A 23,542-nucleotide genomic window follows, 5' to 3' on the forward strand; every position below is an offset into this window, starting at 1 on the left:
AAACGTATTTATTACCCAAAAAGGCAAAAGTTATGCATTTATCGATCGAATATAAAGCGAAAAGCTTAATTAAAACTTTAAAACTTCCGTTTTAAAAAGCCAATTAGAACGAAATAACGTTTTTGTTTAACGCCAAAATAATTGTAGCAATTCGTAAAGGTTAATTTCCAAATATTAAAATTTTTGGAGCACGATTTGTTAAAAAAATAAAAAAAACTTTTAAAGCTTTTTACGAAAAAACAAAATGCGTGGCCCAAAGCATTAATAACAACGAAAAAAAAACGATTTTAACGCAAACTTTTACAATTATGCGTTGCGACCAACGGTTAATTTTTGCGCTTGCATTAAATTTTTAAAACCGAAGCATTTTATTAATAACCCGAAATATTACCCAAGCGTACATTTAAAGCGCAATTAAGCTCGAAAAAATCGTTTTGCTGCGCTTATTTAAAAAATTACAACCACGTTTTCCTTTTAGCACTTTATTCCAAACCGTTAAGCCTTTATACGGCCTAGCAAAATTAGGATTGCATTAATACGCTACGTATTAAAAGCATTACAAGGAACGGTTAAATTGCAAATCGTTGTATTACAATCCGTATTTTTTTATTACAAAGCGCAATATAAGCTTTGGAATGGTAAAAATGCAAATAAACGATACGTTAAACTTTAAAAATTAAAAATTTATAAATTTTAAAAAAAAAGCGCTTTAAAAGCAAAATTTAAAGCAAAACCACGTTTAATGCTTACGGAAAAAAAACAAAGCAATTTTAACGGTAAAAAAATTATTGTCGAAAAGGGCCGAATTAAATTAAAGCAAAAAACCAAAACAAAAAATTAAAGTTTGTAAACGCCAATTTAAAAAGCTATAAGCAATTATTTGTATTTTAAAAGGCTTGTAAAGCGTATATTAATTCCATATGCCAATTTAAAACAACTTTTAATTACGCCTTAACCGCACAAAAAACAAACCCAATACAAAAAAATATCGATAAGCTTAATAAAAGGATTGGTTGGTAAATCGAAAACGCTAACAAAAGCTTAAATAACGTTTTTATCGAATTTAAAAACGCAAACCTTTACATTTTCGTAAATGGATCCTTTACAAATAACAATAATATGTTTTTGCAAATTGGGTTTATTTTTATTTTGGTTAATAAAAAATCGAATAAGCATTAAACGAGCTTTTAATTGCGTAATAATATTTTGCATTAAATTTTTGTTAAATGCAAAAGGGTTATACGGAATATGCTAGCCAGCGAAATTTACGGTATAATTTTTGGGTTCGATTTTAGTTACGTAATAAAAAAAGAGTATTTAACGATTTTTAAAAGGCTAAATTTTGTATAATTTAAATTTATTTTATGCATCGATAACCTTTTGCTTTATTAATGCTTTGTTTAATTAAGCACAATAGCAAAAAAAATTAATAATTAATTTAATAGCATTCCGAAAATCTTATAAAAATAAAGAAATCGATAAAATTTATTGGATTGCAAAATTAAACAATCCGGCAAATGCTATAACAAAGGAATAGCTAAATCGGGCATTAAAAAAGCTAGTAAGCACCAATACAACTTCGATACGAATTAAAGGTTGGGTTAACCGCATAAAAACATAAAAAAAAGGTTTAAAAGTAAAAACCAGCATTTGGCTTGTTAAAGTTTTTACGGTAATGGCCATGTAAAAGGCTTTAATAAAAGGAAAAGCAAAAAAGGCTAAAACTAACGCGCAATAAGCATTAAACCATAAATTAAAAGCGCGAAAATTAATACCTTTACCCCAAAACGAAACCATTATAAAAAAGCACAAAAAACCGATTTTAAAGCTTTTACGTTTAAATAACAACATTATTACCCGAACCAAAAGCAATACCTTTGCTTTTAGCAACAAAAATTACCTTTTTCCCTTTTTGTTTTTTAGCAACAACCGCAAACATAACAACGGGATTTTTAAATTTTATAAGCGTTATAAAATAAAATTAATTATTATTAATATTAAGATCCTTATTTTCCTTATTCGCATTATCGTTTTAAATAAAAAAACCTTTGCTTGAAATTCCAAAAAACGCAATTTTAAAAAAACAAAGCGCGGCCAAGCGTTTCGTTTCGTATTGCTAACCCGGAATTATAATTGCAAAATTAGCATTTGGATTGGCTTGCTTAGCATTAAGCTTAAAAAGCTATTTGGTAATGGTGCGCCATTTTTAAAGTATTTACGATTAGAAAAGCAACGTTAGCGAATTCGTAAAGCATAAAATATATAAAATAAAAATAATATATTGCATTGTAAAGCTTATTGCTTAGCGTTTTAGCAAAAAACTTTATAGCAATACGATAAGCAATTAAAAAATTACCAATTGTTAGCGCAAAATTTTTTAAAATAAATAAAAAAAGCTTTTTATATAAGCTTGCAAAAATAATTAAAAGCATAACGCTAGCAACGCTTGCTATTAAAATTTAGCTTTTTAATATAAAGCCAAAATACATTGCTTTTAATGCTAAACTTGCCGTAAAGCACGGAATTAAAGCAATTAAAGCAAATTGTTGCTCGATTAGCACCTTTTTTACCGCGCTTACAAACATTGGAACCATTACGGTTATTGCGGGAAGCGGCACGCTTTTTTTTGCAATTAATAAAAGCAATTAAAACGGCCGGAACGGGCGCGGGCAAACTTTTAAGCACAAATTGTAATGCCGGAAACGAAGAAAGCTTGTTAAATTTTTTAACGGGAAAAGGCATAATTTAAGGGTAAGCTGTAAAGCTTTGTTTTTGGAGCGACCCAAGCAGCCAATTGCTAATTTTAAACTTTTTCCAACGAAATAGCGCTTTCCGGAGCGTAATTAAATAAATTTTAAGCGTTCGAGCCAAACGAAAAGTGTATAATGTTGTTAGGAAGGTATAAAGTACGGAATTAAATATAAAAAAAAGGGAAACGACAATATAACGAGCGCATAAGCTGCAAATAATAATTCCGGAACGTACGTAGCCAATTAAATTGGTTTAAAAAACGGGGTTGTAAAAAAAAGATTAAAGTAATTGGATCGACGATTAACGGGCTAAGTAAAGGTTTACCGGCCTTTATTTGTTAGCCTTTACCTTTGCTTTTAACGCACCCATTTCCAAATATTACAAAAACCATCCATTTAATTTACCACAATCCCAAAAGCTTATAACCTTTAAATTAACAATCCCGAAGCTTCGAAACCGGATTTTTTATTATTTACCAAAATTTTATTTACGTTTACTACCTAGTAATAATTTAAATTCGGCAAAGCAATGCGAACAAACATTTTCTTTTTACATGTTAACCAAATTATTTATTATAGCGCATTTAAATCGCTGATTTCCTTTTTTTTTTACCATGCATGCGCTTTAAAAAATAATAATAATTGGTATTGGAATTTACCAAATGGGCGCATGCACGGAATCCATGGAATCCTTATGCATAAATTTATAATTTGTGCACAAGGCCACCAAAGCTTTTTTGTCCTTTATATAAAAAAGTTGGATCCGTCCTTTTTTTTTAGCAAAATTCCTTTTTCCTTAAACTTAAAATATAATATTTTTACTTAATTTACCTTTTGATAATTATTAAAATTTAGTTTTACGCCGTTTGGAGCTCCGCGAGCAAAGGATTCCACCCCCAAGTCCTCCTTACACTTTTAATTATTTAATTTTTTGCTGGGCTTTAGCTAAATCGTATTTCTGCTCGTTGTAGCTTTTTTAAAACTTTTTAAAAAATAATCGTATTGTATGTAATAAATCGGTGCATGGCCTTTGGCTTGCACCGCTTTGGTGGCTTGTGTGGCTGTGGCTACGTGGTATATAGTGCCCTCGGCAACCACGGGAAGGGGTTCCATTTGAATCCTTTCTGCACATTTGTTAATAACCTCGTTTTCCCATTTAGTTCACCACGTTATTTGGGTTATACCGTAACATTGTAAAGCTTACGGAAAAGCGGGTTTTAATAATGTTAATTTAATTGGCTAACTTTTTTAATCGTTTGGGGGTTTTTTTTTTAAACATTTGGAACGTTCGAAATAAAATTGTTAAACGTTTTTTAATTTTATTATTTTTTGCAAATTGTTAAATTTGGGGTTAGCTAATTATTTTAACCATAATTATTAATAATAAAGCAATTTATAAAACGTTTGGTTATATTGCAAAGCTATAAATTAAAAGCCCGTTATTCCGATAAAATTATATAAAAAGTTAAAGCTACGGATCGTGCGTAACAATAAACGGTTAAAAAGTAACACTTTTTTATTACCTTTAAATATATAAATAAAGCTTTAAACCTGAATTTTTTCCAATATGCTTGTTTTAAAAAGTTAAACACGGTAAAATCGAAATGTTGCAATACGTAAAACAAATAAATAAGCAAATAAAATAGGAAAATGTTGTTCCGAAAGCACAAAAGCATAAACTTTGCAATAACGTACAACCCATGCTTATTTAAAATTAAAAAGCGAAAAGCAAAAAAAAAAAGGCTTAATACAAAGGATAAAACCTTTTGCAATTATTTTAAGCCCGTGCAATCGTTAGTTTAAGCGTTATTTGTAGCAATAAATTCCTATTTTCGGAAAAGAACCAAATTTGCAAAAAAAAACCATTGCTTTTACACGCTTTTCCTTTTAAAAATAATAAAAGGAAGCAGCAATACCCCCGTAACCGAAATGCATTTAATAAAAAAGGTTAAATGCGTAACCCGGGGTTTTTACGTTGCAAAGCCCGGGCTATAGCAAAGCTTAAAACCATTCCGTTACTGGTTTTTCCTATTTAAAAGTTACTTTTGTTAGCGTTGTAAGTGTTTTCTGGTTTAATAACGGTTATTTCCAGGATAAAAAAGCGTTTTTACTATTACTTTATTATAAAAATAATAACCTTTTAAACCCGTACAAATTTTATAGCCCGGTGTTACAATTAAGCTTCTGCTCCTAAAGTAAAGCACTAAAAAAGTACTAAACAGTAGCACGTAATTTAACAATTAAAGGGATTTACAAAGTATTTTGGGTACGGTTTAAATGCTTGCTTTAAAGGATATTTAAAAGCTAACTTAAATTAATTAATGCCAAAGCAACAATTAAAAATTATTTAAAAAAAAAGAAACCGTTCCTTTTTATACCCCAAGCGTTTTTTGTTGTAAAGTTAATATGTAAAATATATTTATATCCTTTATATTATTGTTAATGCTTAATGTATTAATTTTTAACATATTACCTGCTTAGGTTACGTAATTAAAGGATAACCCCGCTTTTTGCTTTTTCCAAGCTTCCTTTCGTAATTTAATGCTAATTTTGCTATCGGGGCGTAACATTAAATCCTTTTTTTAATAGCTAAAGCCCGTTAGCTACGTATTATTATCCTTTCCGCCCTTTTATTAATCGTAAGTACTATTTTTCCTTACTATTTAACCATTCCTTTTTTTTTAACAAAATGTTCGGGCAAATTTAAAAGCGCAAATTCGCTTTTCCAACCTTTTGTTAAAATAATTTTTATTTTTTTATTTTTCGCTTTTTTATTTCCATGCTTTTTTGTTTAAATTGCAAAACTAACGGTTTTTTTCGTTGCAAAACGTTTTTTTGGTAACCACGCTTGCTATAAGCGGTATGTCCGTTAAAAGCGCTTTTATTGCAACATTTTGGGCCCCGCGCTTAAATATTTCCGGGTTTACAATGCTTAATACAACCGTTATAAAACCGAGTTAAAAACGGCCGAAAAAAAGCTGCGGGCTTTTTTTGCCAAAATTAATTGCTTGCGTAAGCAAAAAAAACAGTAACGGGAAAAACTTTTCCGTACCATTCGTTGTAAAATTAATAGCGTAAAGGAGTTAAAACGGGTAAAATAAAAAAAATTGCTTGGAGCGCCATTTTAGCGGAACCCGAACTTTTTTTTTTCCCCGTACCCAATTCTTTTGCTTTATTTTTTTGGCTGGGCAGCGTTAAAGGTTAACCTTAATTTTAACTTGCTTTTTTTTAATTGGGTAAATTGTAATTTTTTTTTAACAATTTCTTCCGGTTGTATGTCGCAATGGTAACGCGCTTGCTTTCGTAACGGGAAGTTTTGGGTTTAACTCCCGGTGCAACCTTGTTTTCGGATTGCAACTTAAGCAATCCAGGAAATACCCTTTTTTTTTTGCTTGGGCCCATTAATCCTTTCGTTAACTTTTGGTTGGTAAGGGTTTGGTGTTAACCTTAACCTGCTTGCCATTTTTTAATTTGGTAAATTGTAATTTTTTAACAACTTTTTTTTATTGTGTAGCGCAATAGTAACGCGCTCGTTTTTGTAACGGGAAAACCTGGGTTTAATTCCCGGTACAGCCTTAATTTAAAATAGCAATTTTAGCCATTTTAAATCACTCCCTTTTTTTTACTTAAGCTTGCCAACTTATCCTTTGGATATGCTATCGGGTTTTCTTCCCTTTACTTTCCAAATTTTTTAAATTTAAAGCGTTTTACAAACTTTTAGCTATTGTTAATATTTTTTTAAGCGATACATTTGCAAAAAATTTTGGCAATTCCCAAAATTTGTTGCGTTTTTTTATATATTGTATTTTTTTCCCCAGCTTTTTTATTTAACAAAGTATTGCTGCTTGCAATAATGCGTTTTTTTTGTTTAAAATGGCTTTAACCTTTTACTTTTAATTAAGGTTAATTTTTATTAATTTGGTACTTTTAAAGCCCGAAAGCGCTGGTTCTAGCAAAAAAACGTAAAAAACTGGGTGGATTTGCATGGTTAAAAATAGCTAAAATTTGGAATTAACCGGAAAAATAACTCGTTTAACCCGGAAAGGTCCGAATTTTTTTTATCCAGCTTATTGCTTGACCTTTTTATTTTAATGTTAATGCGCAAAAAGTAAGCGTTATTTCCTTTTTTAAAAATTGGTTTTTTAATTTTTTTTATTGGCTTATTTGGTTATTTGTTAACGCATCATTTCCAATTTGGTTTAAAAATTTTGGTATAGCTTGGTAATTTTTCCAATTTTTAATTTTGCTGCTAGCATTTTTATCCTTTTTGTTTTAAGTTTTTGGTACGCCGTAAGCATATATTTATAATTTGCGTAAAACGGTATTACTTTTATATTATTATGCATTAAGTTATTGTAAGCAAATTAAGCGATAAGCAATAGCTATACCCAATTAATGTGTTTGTAATTAACGTAATATTGCAAATATTGCTTTATAATTTAATTTATTCGTTCCGTTTATCCATTTATTCAAAAATAATACGCTATTAACAAAGCATATTTTGCTTTAAAAAAGTTTGTAAAGGCCTTTTAAAATTTGCTTGTAAATAATTTGTTTTAATTTATAATTAAACGTTGCAAAATGCTATGCTTTATTATTATATGCCGGAAAAAAATGTAAGCCATTTGCGTAACATTATTGCTTTTTTTGTAAAGTAAATATAAAGCGTATTTAATAAGTTTATTTACCATTATTAATATGTTATTATATTAAATGCTTGTTATTAATTTTTTAATTTAAAAAGTTTAACGATAAAATTTATAATAATTTTTTGCTATGCTTTGCTAAACGCTAACAATGGCTAAAGCAATTTGTAAAGGAAATATTTATTGGGTTTATTTTTAGCATACGTTTGGCAATTTTTTATTGCTTTTTATATTTTGGCTTGGGTTTTGGTAAACCCGTAATGTTATTAAAGCTTTTTTTAAATTTTTGTTACTTTTTAGTATTTGTAAATTGGTAGCCCGTAAATTTCGAAAATTTTGGCCGGGGTTTAATTTTTTAGCTTGGCTGTTTTAGCTAATGCTTGTTAAATTAAAATTAGCAACCCTTTTGGTTTATAAACCAAAAGCGTTTTAATTTTTTCCGGGGTATCGATTTCGTAATCGATCCTTTTGTTTAACGCATTTGCTTTGCCGTTTTTCAAGCCTTTGCAATATATAATTTTAATATCGTAATTTTAAACGTATTCGCTCCAACGGGTTTGCCGCTTATTAAAAGTTTGGTTAGTAATTTAATGCGTTAGGTTTTTGTAATTTATATACATTACCACTTTATGGTTAATTCCGTACAAATACATTTTCCATTTTTTAAAGCTTAAATAATTGCTAGTAATTTTTTATTATAAATTGGGTAATTTAATTTTGGGTTTTTAAATTTTTGTAAAAAAAAAGTGCAAAAATGCAGCTTTTTTTGCTTATTTCGCTAACCAAATTGTTTATTTATTGCGTAATTTAACGCGTTTATTTTTATTTCGAAAAGTTTATTGGGGTTTGGAATAACCAATATTGGCTTTTAAAAAATTGCATTTTTAAATTGCTTAAAAGCGTTTTATTTTTGTACTTTCCAAAAAAACTGGGTATTGTTTTTGGTAAAATTAGTAAATGGCATAGCTTTATTGCTAAAATTTTAAATAAACCGTTAGTAAAAGTTAAAAAAGCCCAAAAACGCGCGTACGTTCCGTACGTTCGTTAATACAAACCAATTATTAATTTGCTCGATTTTGGCCTTATCCATTTTTTTTAATGTAATAACAAACCCGAAAATACCATTTCCTAAGTATGCTATATACATTTTTTTGCGTTAGCTAAAAGCTTTGCTTTTTAAAATATTTGCAACATTTGGTATACGTGCTATTCGTGCTTTTTTAACGTATCCGAAAATATTAAAATATTATTTAAGTACGTTAAAACGAAAATGTTAAAGTGCTTTTAAAGCACGTAATTAATTATTTGTTAAAAAATTGTTAATGCGTTGGTAAGACCAAAAGTTATTATTAAAATTTTATATATTCCGAATTTAATTTGGAAAGCGGTTATTTTTTTATATTTCTTTTTAATCCGTAACAAGCCGTACGTTTATCGGAAGTTTAAAGCCGTAAAATATTAAATTTTGCCAAATTTATTTCGTAATTTATTAATAAAAAGCAAAAAATATCGATTTTTTATCGTAATTTTGTTTAAAGGTTTGTAATTAATATACATTTTTTTCGCCGTTTTTTTTTTTTGAAATACATAAAATTTCGTATTTTATAAAGAAAGTGAAAAACCGAACAATGCTTTTTTCCAAATACTTTTAAAGTTACCGCTTTAGCTTTTTTTATTATTTAAAGTTAAACCGGTACAACTTTTAATATTTAAATTATATTTTTGGTTTATACTTAATTTCGTAATTAAAAAAAATCCGTATTTTGGTAACCTTATTTCCAAACTTTTTTGAAATACCTTTCAATATTAATAATATTTCGAAAATATTTTAGCTAGTTATTATAGCGCTTTTTTGGGTATACCGTTAAATTGCGTCGTATTTTCCCTGGGTAAATGCTAAAAGTTGCTATTTTATTTGGTTTTTGTTAAAATGTTTTCGTTTGGTTTTATTTTTTTACTGCGCGCAATTTTTAATTATTAAATATTGTTGGTAGCTAATAAAAGCTTTTATTAAATTTGGTTTATTGCTTAATTTATTTTTGGATTTTGTTTTTTTAATTAAAGGATTTCGAAAATAACGTTTTTTTTATTGGTAACATATTAAATTTAATTTAAAAAGTTCGTTTTAAGTACCGGCAACTAAAATAATCCGTTTTAATATCGATTTATCCGTTATTATGCGCAACAAGTTCCCGTTTAATAATGTTTAAAGCGTATAGCTTGTTTTTTTTACGTATAAAAATACCAAATTGCCGTAATGTTCGTAGCGATACGTAATTGCTTTAAGCTTTGCAATTAATTATAGCTTTAAACCGGTAGTTTTTTTATTGTACTTGGATGTATAAATATCGTTTTATAAAATTAATCGTTGCTATTAAAGTTTTTATTGCTTGTTGTAATTTTTTCGTGCTTTGTTATTGGGTACATTTTTTAATTTTTTGGTTTAATTTAAAAATGCTAAGTTTAAAGCTAAAAAAGGTTAATTACCCATTTCCAATGCTTTTCGAAATAATTTTGGTTGCAAAGGTTTAATTTTTTACCGTTGTATTTGGCCCAAAGCTTTTTGTTAATTTGGTTGGGTTAATACGGATATTTAAACCCGTTTTGCTAAACTTTTGCTTTTTGCATTATATGCATTTTGCATTCCATTTTTTTGCATTTTTGCTAAAGCATTGCCCGTATTACGCAAAGCATAAAGTAATAAGTGCTTGGTTTAAACATTATAGCTTTTTCGTATTGGTAATTTGCTTTTTAATAAAGTAATTGCAAAATTAAACGTAATTTAATAATAAACCCGTTAATTTATCGGTACGGGAAAATATTGTTTTTTAATTTTCAAATTAAATGTATTGGGCAATTAATATAATAGCATTTGGTTTTAAAAAATTATAAATAACTTTAATAATTAAAGCTAATGCTATTGTAATTTTAATTTTGCGGGTTATTGCGTAACCGGTTTATCCAATTTTATTCGTAAGTTATTAATTTAAAATATTTTTGGTACGATACTTTTTAAAACATCCATTTGCCAAACCAATTTATAAATTTTTATACTTGTTATTAACGGGGGTAACTTTGTATAAAATGCCATTTTTATTTAATAATTTTATATTTTAAAAGCATTTTTGTATTTAAGCTTTGCTTTAAACAAACCCGTTGCTTGTAAAAAGGTTATTAATTAAACGGGGGCGTGCAAAAAATTCCTTTATTTTTTAAAGCGAAAATGGTAATTTCCTGCTTAGCGTATAAGCGCTTTCGCTTTTGCAATTCCAAAATGGTAATAATTGCTTTTTTTAAATCCTTTTTGCTTTGCGTGCTGCTAAAAACTTTGGAAATCCACGCTTTATAAGCTTTTTTTAGTAATTTCGAAATATTTTTGTTTTATAAGCACGTTTTAATTATGCCATTGTTATATTTAATTTTTAAGCATATTAACGGAAATCTTTTACGCTTTTGCTTTTGCTGCCGCTAAACGGGTTGTAAGTAAACGCTATTTATCTTTTAAATATTAAAACCGGTATTAACTTAAGCAACGTTTGCTTTTGGTTGGTAAAAATCCTTACTATATTAATTATAATAAAATTGCAATTTATTTTTTCGTTTTCCAAATTAATAAATGCTAAAACCGGGTTATTCGTAAACCCGTTCCAGGCTATTGCCGCGTTCGTATTGCCATTGGATTTTTGCTTTTGTTTTTCGGTAATTTGGGTAAGCCAATCGATATTGCTAAGTTTAACCCAAAGGTTTGGGGTATTCCTGGTTTGAGCAACGCCGTTACTTGCTTTTAACTCCGTTATTAACGAATTTAAAATTCCTTTTTGTTCCGCCGTTCGCACCAAATTTTTAAACAAAAAAACCGCAAATCCGGGTTTTTCTTAATATGCTTATTAATTTAAGCCTGGTTGCTTTTATCGTTTAAACCGATTAAATTATCGTGCCGTAATGCTACGGAGTTTTTTTGCCTGGTTATTGCCAAGCGCTTTCGGGGGTAATACCTTGCTTTTTCCTTATCGAATTAATGCGTAAAGCAACCGTTGTTAATACAGGTAATTTAAAAATACGCGGGGCAAAACCACCCTTTATTTTCTGGTTTAAAAGTACCCTTTTTAATAGCTATTGCTTGTTAGCCTTTATTTTCCCATTTAACAATTTTTTTTGCTTTTGCTATTTAAAACAATTCCGTTTAATATGTTTTGGTTTGCCGCATTTAAAGCATTTATTATTTTTAAAATTTTGGAATTTGCGCTTTTTTTGCTTTTAATGCGTAACGCTTGCGTTAAAATCCATAAAGCCAAAATAAAAAATTTAAGCTATAAATTTGTTGCGGTCGAACCGTTGTTTTGGTTAATTGTTAACAGGGTTCGGAATTTAGTCAAAAGTCATTAGTTAAAGTCATGACTTTTTTAGTCAAGTCAGTCACAGTCAACAAAATGATTGACTAATGACTGACTTTTTTTTTAATTGATTGACTAAAATGACTTCGCAAGTCATTTCCAGTCATTTTTAGCACAACTTTACATAATTTTTACATAATTTTTAAGCATTTTTAATTTTAAAACCCAATTAATATTAACGTAAAAATGCAATAAAAAATAGTAAAATAATAAATTAAAGTAATATTAAAAATAATAATAATAAAAGCATTAAAAAAAGTAATAAACAATAAAAACAATAATAAATATAATAGTAAAAACGGTAATAAAAATAATAATAAAGCCGGTAATAAAAGTAATAATAAAAATAATAATAAAAACGATAATAAAAGCAATTATAAAGGTAAAAATAATATAAATTTATTTATTTAACTTTCCGAATCGTTATTTTCGCTAGAAAATTCTTTTTTTTGTTGTAATTCTTTTTGTAAAATCGATACATCGCTTATATTCTAGCTTTTTAATAATAATATTTTACGGCTTGTTTCCGATTTTAATTTATTACGGCTTGGGGTTATAATATTAATAGCAGTAAAAAATAACCCTTCGATTGCAGCCGAAGTAGCCGGAATTGATAAATATTTTTTAGCTAATATATTTAATATTGGAAAGCGTTTTTCGTTATTTTTCCAATATAATAAAATATCCTGGCTTTTATCGTATATATTTTCGTTTAAATATATTAAATATTCATCGTTTTTTTGCTTTTTTTTCCCTTTAAATAATTCGGTATCGAAATCGCTATTATTATTATTATTACTAATTTTTGCATAAAAACTAGTATTTAATTTATCGAACGAATCGGTTATATTTAAAGGGCTTATTTCGTTTTTTAATTTTATATATTCAAATTTTAATAACGCTTTTGCATCGTTTTCAATATTGGGATAAAAATTAAGCAATTCGTTATTTTCAAAATGCGATAATTTATATCGCGGATCCAATATAATCGATAACATATAAAGCCGATATTTTTTAAATATATTATTAATTGGATTTTCTGGAAAATATTTATCCAATTTTTTTATTCCCAATTCGATTGCAATAATATAAGCATCGTAATAATTATTATTATTACGATTTAATCGGTTTTTTTGTTTAAAAACCGATATTAAATTGCGTAATTTTTTATAAATGCAATATATATATAAAAAGGTAATATTAATAGTAATATATATTTGCCCTTGTAATTTTATAGTAAGTTTAACAAATATTTTAAATATAGGAATTAAATTGTTTATAATTTCAAATTCCGATTCCGTTAATATTGCTTTTTTATAATCGTTATTATCGGTATTTTTACTTACGTATATTAAAGGGCTTTTTAATTTATAAAAAGTTTTAAGCATTAAATATGTAGAATTTCAACGGGTATTATTATCCATAGGAATTTTTGTAAGTTTAAAATCCCTTTCCAATATACCTTCGTTTTTATATTTATTAATGCTTTCGGTTAAAAGCTTTTTCGGTTCGTTATTATACTTTAAAATCGTAATAATTTTTCGAACCCTAACGGTAATATTATTATTATTATTGTTATTATTATTTAAAAAATCGCGTAAAATATTTTTTGCAACCAAATTTAATATATGCGCTGTACAACGAATATCGTAAAAAGTATTAATAACATTTTCGTTATAATAATTTATAAAAGTATCGTTATTACTCGCGTTATTTCGTGTAATCGATAAAATAATATTTTTATTAATAAAAGGATACTTTTCGATAATATTTGTAAATTCCAAATATAAATTTTTACCGGTATGGCTTATATTACTAATTTTTTTAAATCCGATTAATTTATAATTTAATTTCCAATTCGGGTTTATAAATATTACGATGATACCGAAATATTGGGTACCAGTTATTTTGAAAGTCCATATATCGAAAGTTATATTAAATTTACCGTTATTTTTAATATGCAATCGCATTTTATTATTAAATAACGATAAATATTTATTATAAGTATTATTTAATATAATTTTTAATTTTTTAGTATTAATAACAGGAAAAATTTTATTATAATAATTAAGTAAATCGGTAAAGGAATTCGATTTAACGATATTAAATAATAAATTATTATCGATAATAAACCATAATATTTTATTATACGCGTTCGCGTTGTTAAAGTCCGATATAATTGTATTTTGTTGCTGGCGTTTTCGATTATCCGTTAAATTATTTGATAAAAAGGAAAATATTATAAGGTTTTGGGTTATATTTTGCTTTTTTGGCCTATTTTTTTTATTCGCTTTATTATATGCAATATTAAAGTGTTTTAATTTATAGTGCCGGCCGTAATTTAATGATACAAATCCGTTAACCTTTTCGATATTTTTATATTTGCAAGTAATGCATTTTATAACAAACTTTCGTTTTTTATTTATATTAATCGGTAAAAAAGTACGGGTAAATAAGTTATTTTGGAAAATATAGCTTTTTTCATTTTCGTTTAACGGTAAAGTATAATTTGGTTGGTTATACGGAAAATTTTTATAATTATTGTTATCGGTGTTATTATCGGCATTATTACCGGAATTATTATTGGTATTATTATCGGTATTATTACCAAAATTATTAGTAATAATAATATATTCCGAATTGTTATCGGAAATAAAATTATTTGTTAATAAAGTAATGTTATCCATGTTAAATAACGAAAATAAGTTGTAAAAAGGGTTAAAAGTAAAGGTTTTAGCGTAAAAAGGTAAGTAATAGTAAGTGCGTAAGTGTAAAAATTGGTAATATAAAATAAAAAGAAAAAAAAACAACAATTTACAAAAAGGCTTTACGTATATTTATATTAATAGTAAAAATTCTAGAAATTTTTAAAAATTAATAATATTATTTAGTATTTATAAGCAATATAAGTAATTTGTAATATTCATTTGTTAATTTAAATGCATTTGTAATAAATAATAATGTATAATGTTATAAAGAATTGCATGGAAAGTGGTAAAAATTGCTAGAATTTGCTAGAATTTCCGGATTATTAATATAAATTTACGTAATTTATTACAAATTATTGCATTTGCAATATTAATAACATTATAAACGCAATATTACTAATATGTTTTACATTAATAAGCAATAAAAATAGCTAAAAGTTTATTATTATTAATAAAAACCTTTGTAATATTAAAAAGAATTGCATAAAAAGTGGTAAAAATTGCTAGAAATTGCTGGAATTTCCGGATTATTAATATATATTTAAACGTTTTATTATTAATAAAATACAATTTGCATTACAAATGCTTTTTTATATTAATAAGCAATAAAAATTTCTAAAAATTGTAATATTCCTATAAATTTAACGATTTCCTTCGCTTTTATTTTCCTTTTTTTTTGTTTTTACAATTTACATTACTTTATTATATATATTTATTACTTATTACTTACTATTTAACGCTTTATTATATTATATAACTTATTACCGCTAAAATGCCGTCGAAAATTATTATCGATATTAAAAATTCCAACGATATTAAACGGCTTTTATCGATTTTAAAATAACCCCGAATTAACCGGCAAAATTATAATATTCCGGCAATTATAAAGCATAAAATTTGCACTTATTGCAAATTAAAAGGCTATACCTACACGCAATGCTAGTTTTTACAACCAAATAAAGCGCCAAACGGTTAGGATGTTAAAAACCGACTAAATAACAACGTTTACGCTAAAAAGCGTAAATATTTCCTTTCCGTTTTACATAATAAAAACGAAAAAAAATAAAAAATTAATATTACCGATAGGGTTAAAACCCCCGATAATATTATTAATAAAACCGTTAAAAATACCGGGCGTTACGAAATATTACGGGATTTAACGAAAAACGATATGGATTTTTAATTGTTTATTATTATTTATTTATTTATTTATTTATTTATTTATTTATTTATTTATTTATTTATTTATTTATTTATTTATTTATTTATTTATTTATTTATTTATTTATTTGCTTATATATTTGCTTATATATTTGCTTTTATATTTTTATACTTAATTATGTATTTAATTACTTATTTAATTTAATTTATACGCATTTATTTTATTATTTATTTAAATGACTTAAAATGACTTGCCAAGTTACTCCAGTTAAGTTATTAGTTAGTTACTTCAAGTTAAAGTTACCGAGGTAATTAAATTAGTTAGTTAAAGTTATATGGATAACTTGACTAACTAACTAAATTCCGAACCCTGATTGTTAATAATTACAAATTTGGTTTTTTAGCTTTTTTTTTCCAAACGGCGTTTATATAACCAATTGCTAATTTAAATTGCAAGCATAACGTATTGGTTAAAATGCTCGGATTTTTTAAGCTTAAAAATTTCGTTTTTTACGTTATTTTATAAGCTATTGTAAAAATGGGCAATTTTAATTTGGTTGGTTTAATTAAATTTATTAACAAAGCGTTGGAAATTAAAAACGTACATTAATACCGCGCTTTTTTATCGGAGCTAAAGTATTTTTCGTTTTGCTATTTGCTATTTGTTAATTTGCCTAAATACGCTAGCAAATTTTTTTTTAAACCGGGCAAATTAAATAAAATTAATTTTGGTTTTTTTTTTGCTTTCGTTGGGTTTTTTAAAAAAATTTGCTTATACAAGTTTAAACCATTTTTTAATTTTTCCGTTAAAGCAAATGGTTACGTAAGCCTTTTTTGATATTCCGTATTAAATTAATCGTAGTAAAAAGCAAAAAAACCTTAACATACTGTTAAAAACGTTTTAAAGCCCCGTTTTTTTTATCGTAACGGTTTGGCGTAAAAAATTTGTAAGTACGGGTAACCATTCGAAGCGCGTTAATTTAAGCGTGCAGTTAAACCATAGCTTAAAATATTGCAAGCAACGCTTGGGTAGCTTAATCCTTTTTATCCATATTGTAAATAACCCTTTCGTACGTAAAAACGCTAAGGTTATTATTGTTTGGAGCGGGGATTTAAACCGTTGCGTTTGTTATTGCTATTGCTTGGTACCGGTTCGGGTGCGAAACAAAATTAATTAAAATGTTATAATTAAATTTTTATTTTTAAAATAAAGTACTAAAAAGTATTAAATAATAGCACGTAATTTAATAATTAAAAGGATTTACAAAATATTTTAAATGCGGTTTAAATGCTTGCTTTAAAAAATATTTAAAAGCTAATTTAAATTAATTAATGCTAAAGCAATAATTAAAAACTATTTAAAAAAAAACCGTTCCTTTTTATACCCCAAACGTTTTTTTTTTGTAAAGCTAATATGTAAAATATGTTTATATCCTTTATATTATTGTTAATGCTTAATATGTTAATTTTTAATATATTACTTGCTTGGGTTACGTAATTAGGGGATAACCCCGCTTTTTGCTTCCTTTAGGCCTTTTTTCGTAATTTGATGACAGTTTTGCTGTCGGGGCGTAACACCCGGAACTTTCCGGTTTTAATTATTGGATACCGGTTTAAAAAGCGCCGTAACCAGTGCCTTTTAAACGATAAGGAAGTTTTTCCGTTGCTTATAATATCGTTAGCAAAAAACCGGATTTCCGCGTGCGTTAAAAAGAAGCTTAAAAAGTCCGGTAGTAAAATACAGCTAGTTAAGCGCTTTTTTTGTTTAGTAGCTATACGTTAATACTTTTTTTGTAATTGCTGCAAAAGTAAAGCGCTTTTAAACCGGTTATATAAAGTAAACTTAAGGATGCTATGCATGCGAGCAGCTTTCCGGACCCCAACCTTTCTATGCATAGCAGCAATAGCCTTTTTAACGTTTTTTGTGTATGCCGTTTTTTTAGCATTTTGGTGTTAAATTAAAGAACAAAGCAGAGAAAACGAACTAAAATTAACAGAAATATAAAGGCGGGAATACTTTAAAAAGTTTTATACTTGTTACGACCAATAACTACCAGGCCAAAAAGGGAAGCCAAAGAAGTAAAGGGTAAGCAAATGGCTACCCTTTACTACAAGGAAGCTTAAATAAGCTGGTTTGTAATTCGTTAACAAAATTACAAATTACAAAACTAATTTGTAATTTATTAACAAAATTACAAATTACAAAACTAATTTGTAATTTATTAACAAAATTACAAATTACCAACCTTTGGCAACGTTTATATAATACCAAATTAAAGTATAAAAAAGAGGGATTTTTTATTGTTTTAAGTAATTTTTAACTAAAGCTCCGGCATTAATTAATTTAAATTAGCTTTTAAATATCCTTTGGACCAAGCATTTAAACCGCACCCAAAATATTTTGTAAATCCTTTTAATTTATTAAATTACGTGCTATTATTTAATATTTTTTTAATGTTTTACCTTAAAAGCAAAAGTTTAATTGTAACATTTTAATTAATTTTATTTAGCACCCGAACCGGTACCGAATAATAGCTATAGCAACTAAAACCGGCAAATTTTCAACGAGCGGAAAACGTTTTAATTATAAAAGCAAAACGTACGATATAATTAAAGTAACAAATGCCAAAGCCGCTTTCGTAGCTATAGTAACCGATATTATTTAATTTAAACAACAAATTAACGTTTCGCAAACGGCGGTTAAAGCTTACAAATTCCTTACTTTTAACCGGTATAATAAAAAGGAAAGCATTTTTAACGCTTTTTTTACGAAATGCCAAAAATACTTTGCTTTTTACCAAATTTAATTTAACATTAAAAAGCAAAAAGTTATTTATGCAATTACCCGTTTTAACGGCAAAGTTAAGGAATGGTTCGAACCCGTATAAACGAATTTTTTTAAAAAATATAATAATAACCGCAAAAAAACCCAAATTATTTTTGCCAATTTTAACCGTTTTTTAAAAAAAAAGTAACTAACGTTTTTGGCCAAATTAACGAAAAAAAAGTGGCGAAACGAAAGCTATTTTAATTTTAACAAAAAAGCGCGGCTTTAATGTACGTTTCCAAATTTTAACGTTTTGTTAACAAATTTAATTAAACCAATTCGATTAAAATCGTTTACTTTTACGCAAAATTGCGTAATAACGTAAAAAATAAAGGTTTTAAAATGGAAAAACCCAAATATTTTACCGATTACGTTAAAACCGTAATTAAAATTAGCGTTTGCTTTTACTAGCGTTGCTTAAAAAAAAAGGGTTAAAAAATTAAACCAATAATAAATAGCAATTAATTACAGCAACGGTTTAATTGCTACAAAATTATAGCTTATGGTTTTTATTTAAACTTTATGGATTTTAACGCAAATGTTACGTACTAAAGCAATGGAAAGCGCAAGCTTTAAAATTTTAAAAACGGAAAATATTTTAAATGCAACAAGCCAAAATATATTAAACGAAATTGCCTTAAATAATAAAAACAAAAAAAAACGTTAAATAAAAAAAATAAAAACCAATAAGTAACGGTTATTAAAAAAAAACGTTCGAATTAAAAAATAAAGGATATTCCAGCCCCGCGTATTTTTAAACCATTTATATTAATAATTGTTGGAACAGCATTGCGGTGCGCGTGCGATCCGGAAAGGGAGGTTGTTACAAAAGGCTCTGGGATCCTCCGGATCCCGCACGGGCCAACTCTATCTGCCTTAAGCAAAGCAGGGAACCACCCTTTGGGTAATTGTCCCTGCGCATATAAAGGGCAATCCTGTACCCTTCTTTTGGCAAATAAATTCTTTTTTCGGTATGCACAATAATAGGATTTTTTTTAAATTATTAAAATCGTTGTTTACCTTTACCAAAAAATTTCCGAGCTTTAAAATAAAAGTACCAAACTTTTATTAACATTAATTAATATTGTTCGAAAAGCAATACAAAACGGTTAAGTAAAGGATTTAGCGCTAAATTACCCGTTAAAATCTTTTAATCGAAAGGAAAGTTAGCGAAAAATTTAAAAGCAAAGGAATACCTTTCCCCCGTTTAATAACGTATTTACTAAATAAATAAATCCCTTTCTTTTTTGGCCCGCGCTATTTAGCAATTAAATTAAAACCAATTAAAAAAAATTTACGAATTTAAAAAAAACGTTATGTAATTTCCAAAATAAATTAAATTTTCAATTTTTAAATTTTCGTAAACCTTTGGATTAAAAAATTACCCGAAACGAATTTTTTTGTTTACTTACCAAAAGAATAATTATAAATTTTTCCGATAAAGCTTTAACGATTAAACAAGCATTATTAATAAAATATTTGCAGCATAAAAAGCAACTTTTAAAAATAATTTTAATTAAAAAAAACCTATTTTACGGAAAAAATTACAAAATTATTTAAAAATTTAGGCCTTTCCCAAAATTTTATAAATATTTGTAACGAAAAGCTTTTCCAATAAACAAATTATATTTTAAAAGGAACATTTTAAACCGCTTCCAACGATTAAATTTAAGCTTAAATTTTTAAATTTATGCTTAAATACCGTTATTACAACGGTAAATTCTTATTTTCCGCCTTTTTTAAAATTTTTAACGGTTTAAGCTTAGCACGCTTGGAATACCTTAATAAAAAAGCCCCGAAAGCATTTGTTAAATTTTTAACAAATCGAAAAATTACCGTTTCCGGCAAAGCAAACCTAAAAGGTTCGAAAAAATTAAATTTGCTAATAACCGATACAAACAACGCTTAAAACCTAGCATTCGGGGAAATAGCAAAACCTTTAACGTTAAATTGCCAAAACAAAAGCAAAGCGCCGAAAATTGCATTTTTATTTGCAAAAATTTCGGCATAAATTAAAGCCCGCAATAAAAAAAACCACCGAAAAGCGGTTAACCAAATTTTTTTAAAACAAACGAGTACGAAAGCTCGAACGCAATAAGCACGAAATTAAAACCCAATTCCAAAATTAGCTTTACTTTCCGGTACCCCGGCAAAAACAGCCATTTTTAAATTACCGTTTCCCTAATCCTTTTAAGCAATAAACCAAAAATTAGCTTTTTACCAAAAAAAAACTTACCGATTAAACGGAATCCATTTTTATAACTTACTAAATTAAAAAAACCGGCCCCGGATTTTTAAAAAGTACTTTATTGCTTAAAATTTGGCAAAAAGCTAAACCCCAATCCCCCAAACAGCCTTTTCAACCCCAATTCCCCGAAAAACCTTTTTAACCCTTATTCCTTTACAATACCAGCCGGTACCCCAAACAATAAACCAATACCGCATGCTTTTACCATTAAAAACGCTTAATGCATCGCTCGATCCGAACTTGCTAAAACCCTTTTGCAATATATAAAATAAAGCATACAAATATTTAAAAAAAACAATACAACATTTTAAACAACAAAATTTTAATTTTCGCAAATATTTGTAAAGCGCTTAGCATTCCTTTTTTGCAATTATACGCAATTTTTCCCATAACCCTTACAAACCAAACCAAAGCTTATTTTATCCAAATTATCGGTAAAAATTACTTTTTTAAGGAAATTTACTTTAAATTTTAAAAGCATTTTAATACGAAAATTAACAAGCAATAGTATTATACAAATTGGAATTTAATTACATTCCAAACCGTTCGTTTAAAAAGCGAAAACGTAAGCAAAAGCAAAATGGAAATGCTCCAAATCCTTTTAAACAAATTTTAAACTTATTAACAAGCTTTTAGCTTTGTTTATTAGCAAAACCATTAATTGGTTACGAGCACCCTTCGTACAATTTAAAAAGTGCCCGAATTTAAAATAGCCCTTTTACGTCTAAAAAAAAACGTTTAAAAGCTTAGCTTTCCAATTACGCAATACCCTTTAAATGGAAAAAAACGCAAATACATACGGCAATTACTTTATCAAACGCAAATTCGAAAAAAAAGCTAAAAACAATTAATAAAATATAAAAAGCGTTAGGAAACCACGTTTTTATAGCTTCCAAAACCGCAATATTAACAAGTGCTGGATTTGCAACAAACCTGGTTACCGCTTTACGCGGCATACGCTAAAAAAATAGCGCAATTCGAAAAAACGCTGGAAACAAAACCGCTAAAAATACGGCAATTAAAAAAAAAATTCCAATTCCTTTTTAAATACAAAAAAAAATGGCAATAAAAATAACAAAGCGCCCGCAAACGATTTACAAATTTATTTAACGTTAAAATCCAGCAATTAATTAAACGATAAAAAAAAAACCCCTTTTCGTTACAGTTTTTTACCGATGCTACCGCAAGATTTTTCGTTAACAAAATTTTCCGTTACCGCATTTACGCTTATTTCCAGTATCGATTAAATAAAAATAACAAAAAATAAATATTAAAGCAATACGTACTTTCCAATAAAAATAAATAATGCGGTATTATGTCCAATACAAAAACCGCAAAAGTTTTAACCGCTAGCTTTACGCAATTCCGAATATTGCAATGCTATTTGCCAAATTTCTAAATGGTTATTGGCAAAACCAAGCACCAAATTCGCTTTGGCTTAAAAAACGCTTTGTACAACTTAAACGAAATTACTTTGCAAACCTTTGTTGGATTGGTTACTTTTTATATAATTCCAACGCATACCTTTTTTTATATGCTTGGAAAATATGGACAAATTGGGGGTTTATTTCGACAATACGCGCAATAAACTTGTAACCAAACAAAGCAAGCGCGTATTAATTACCAAATAATTAGGCCATTTATAATTTTTTATCGATAAAATTAGCAATATAACGGCAGCCGCTTCGTATTTAATTAATTTTTAAAGCGCAAAAATGCCTTTTTTAATAAAAACCGAATTAAAACGTTTGTACAAACGATTTGGCCACCCCTTTGTTAAGCGCTTTTGGCATATGCTTAACCAAATAAACCATCGAACAAATTGCAACGCTTTGCAAATAATTAATTGGATATGCCACCATTGCCAAACCACAAATTCCGCCCCGCAACGCTTTAAATTTATGCTTAAAAATAACGTTAATTTTAATTACAAAATAATTGTTAACGTTATGCATTTAAATAATAAACAAATGCTTTATGTAATTAATGCAAATACCGCATTTAACGCCGCAACCTTTTTTAAAAAAGGATTAGCTAAAAAAATTTGGGAAGCTTTTAAACGCTGCTGGTTTAACATTTACTTTGGCCCGCTTAATATGGTATTTTACAATGCAAAAACCAATTTTGCTGCAAACGAATTCCAAGCAAAAGCAAAGCTTTTTGGAATTACTTGCTATTAAGTTTTTATAAAAGCTTATTAATTAATAAACAAGGTTAAAAGGTATTACGGACCTTTCCGTCGTGCTTACGAAATAATTAAAAAGGAATGCTTTAATATTTACCCAAATTTAACGCTTTAAAAAGCAATTAAAACGCTAAATAATACCGCCGAACCCAACGGGCTAATTTTTACGCTGCTCGTTTTTAATGTTATGCCCCAATTAATTAGCAATTCGGCACTTACAAAAACGCAAATTTAATAAGCGGTAACAATTACCAAAGCCATAGCAAAGCTACGCAAACTTTTTGCTAAACGAAAAGTTAATAACGCTTTAAACACGCGCAACGGTCCAAGCATTAAAAAAACGTTGCCCAATTTTTTTGCTTTAAAAAGTAAAGTTTTTGTATACCGAAAAAAAAAGGGATAGCAAAAACTTTTTAAAATTTTATTAATAACAAATAATAAAATTATTATTAATATACCAAACGGTTTAATAACGTTCCGCAATATTATTTGCAAACCTTACCATAAATTGGAAAAGCAACAAATAGCAAATTTAAAAAAGCAACCGAAACCATTTGCATATTTAGCTTTGCCCAAATTACAATTTTAAAAACGATTTTGCAAAATTACCAAGCATTAAAATT

At 27.4% G+C, this 23,542-nt stretch overlaps 3 protein-coding genes and 1 pseudogene across 4 annotated transcripts; 3 read left to right on the forward strand and 1 right to left on the reverse strand.

The window, feature by feature from the left end:
• Positions 1-206: 206 nt before the first annotated feature.
• GGTG_05265 (hypothetical protein) lies at positions 207-673 on the forward strand (the record flags this gene model as incomplete). The annotated part of the gene is made up of 2 exons (XM_009223064.1): positions 207-325; positions 517-673. Coding segments are annotated over 2 exons (276 nt in total), but the record flags the coding sequence as incomplete, so codon positions are not given.
• Positions 674-6,019: 5,346 nt separating this feature from the next.
• GGTG_20102 lies at positions 6,020-6,091 on the forward strand (annotated as a pseudogene). Its single transcript has one exon. The product of its transcript is annotated as a tRNA-OTHER (tRNA).
• Positions 6,092-20,817: 14,726 nt separating this feature from the next.
• GGTG_05266 (hypothetical protein) lies at positions 20,818-21,215 on the reverse strand (the record flags this gene model as incomplete). Its single annotated transcript, XM_009223065.1, has 2 exons — positions 20,818-20,985; positions 21,198-21,215. The coding sequence occupies 2 exons, from the start codon at positions 21,213-21,215 to the stop codon at positions 20,818-20,820; spliced, it is 186 nt and encodes a 61-aa protein (XP_009221329.1).
• Positions 21,216-22,443: 1,228 nt separating this feature from the next.
• On the forward strand, positions 22,444-22,924 carry GGTG_05267 (hypothetical protein; the record flags this gene model as incomplete). Its single annotated transcript, XM_009223066.1, has 2 exons — positions 22,444-22,650; positions 22,787-22,924. Coding segments are annotated over 2 exons (345 nt in total), but the record flags the coding sequence as incomplete, so codon positions are not given.
• Positions 22,925-23,542: the final 618 nt, after the last annotated feature.

The sequence above is a fragment of the Gaeumannomyces tritici genome (assembly GCF_000145635.1).
Source record: "Gaeumannomyces tritici R3-111a-1 unplaced genomic scaffold supercont2.3, whole genome shotgun sequence".
Lineage (NCBI taxonomy): Eukaryota > Fungi > Ascomycota > Sordariomycetes > Magnaporthales > Magnaporthaceae > Gaeumannomyces > Gaeumannomyces tritici.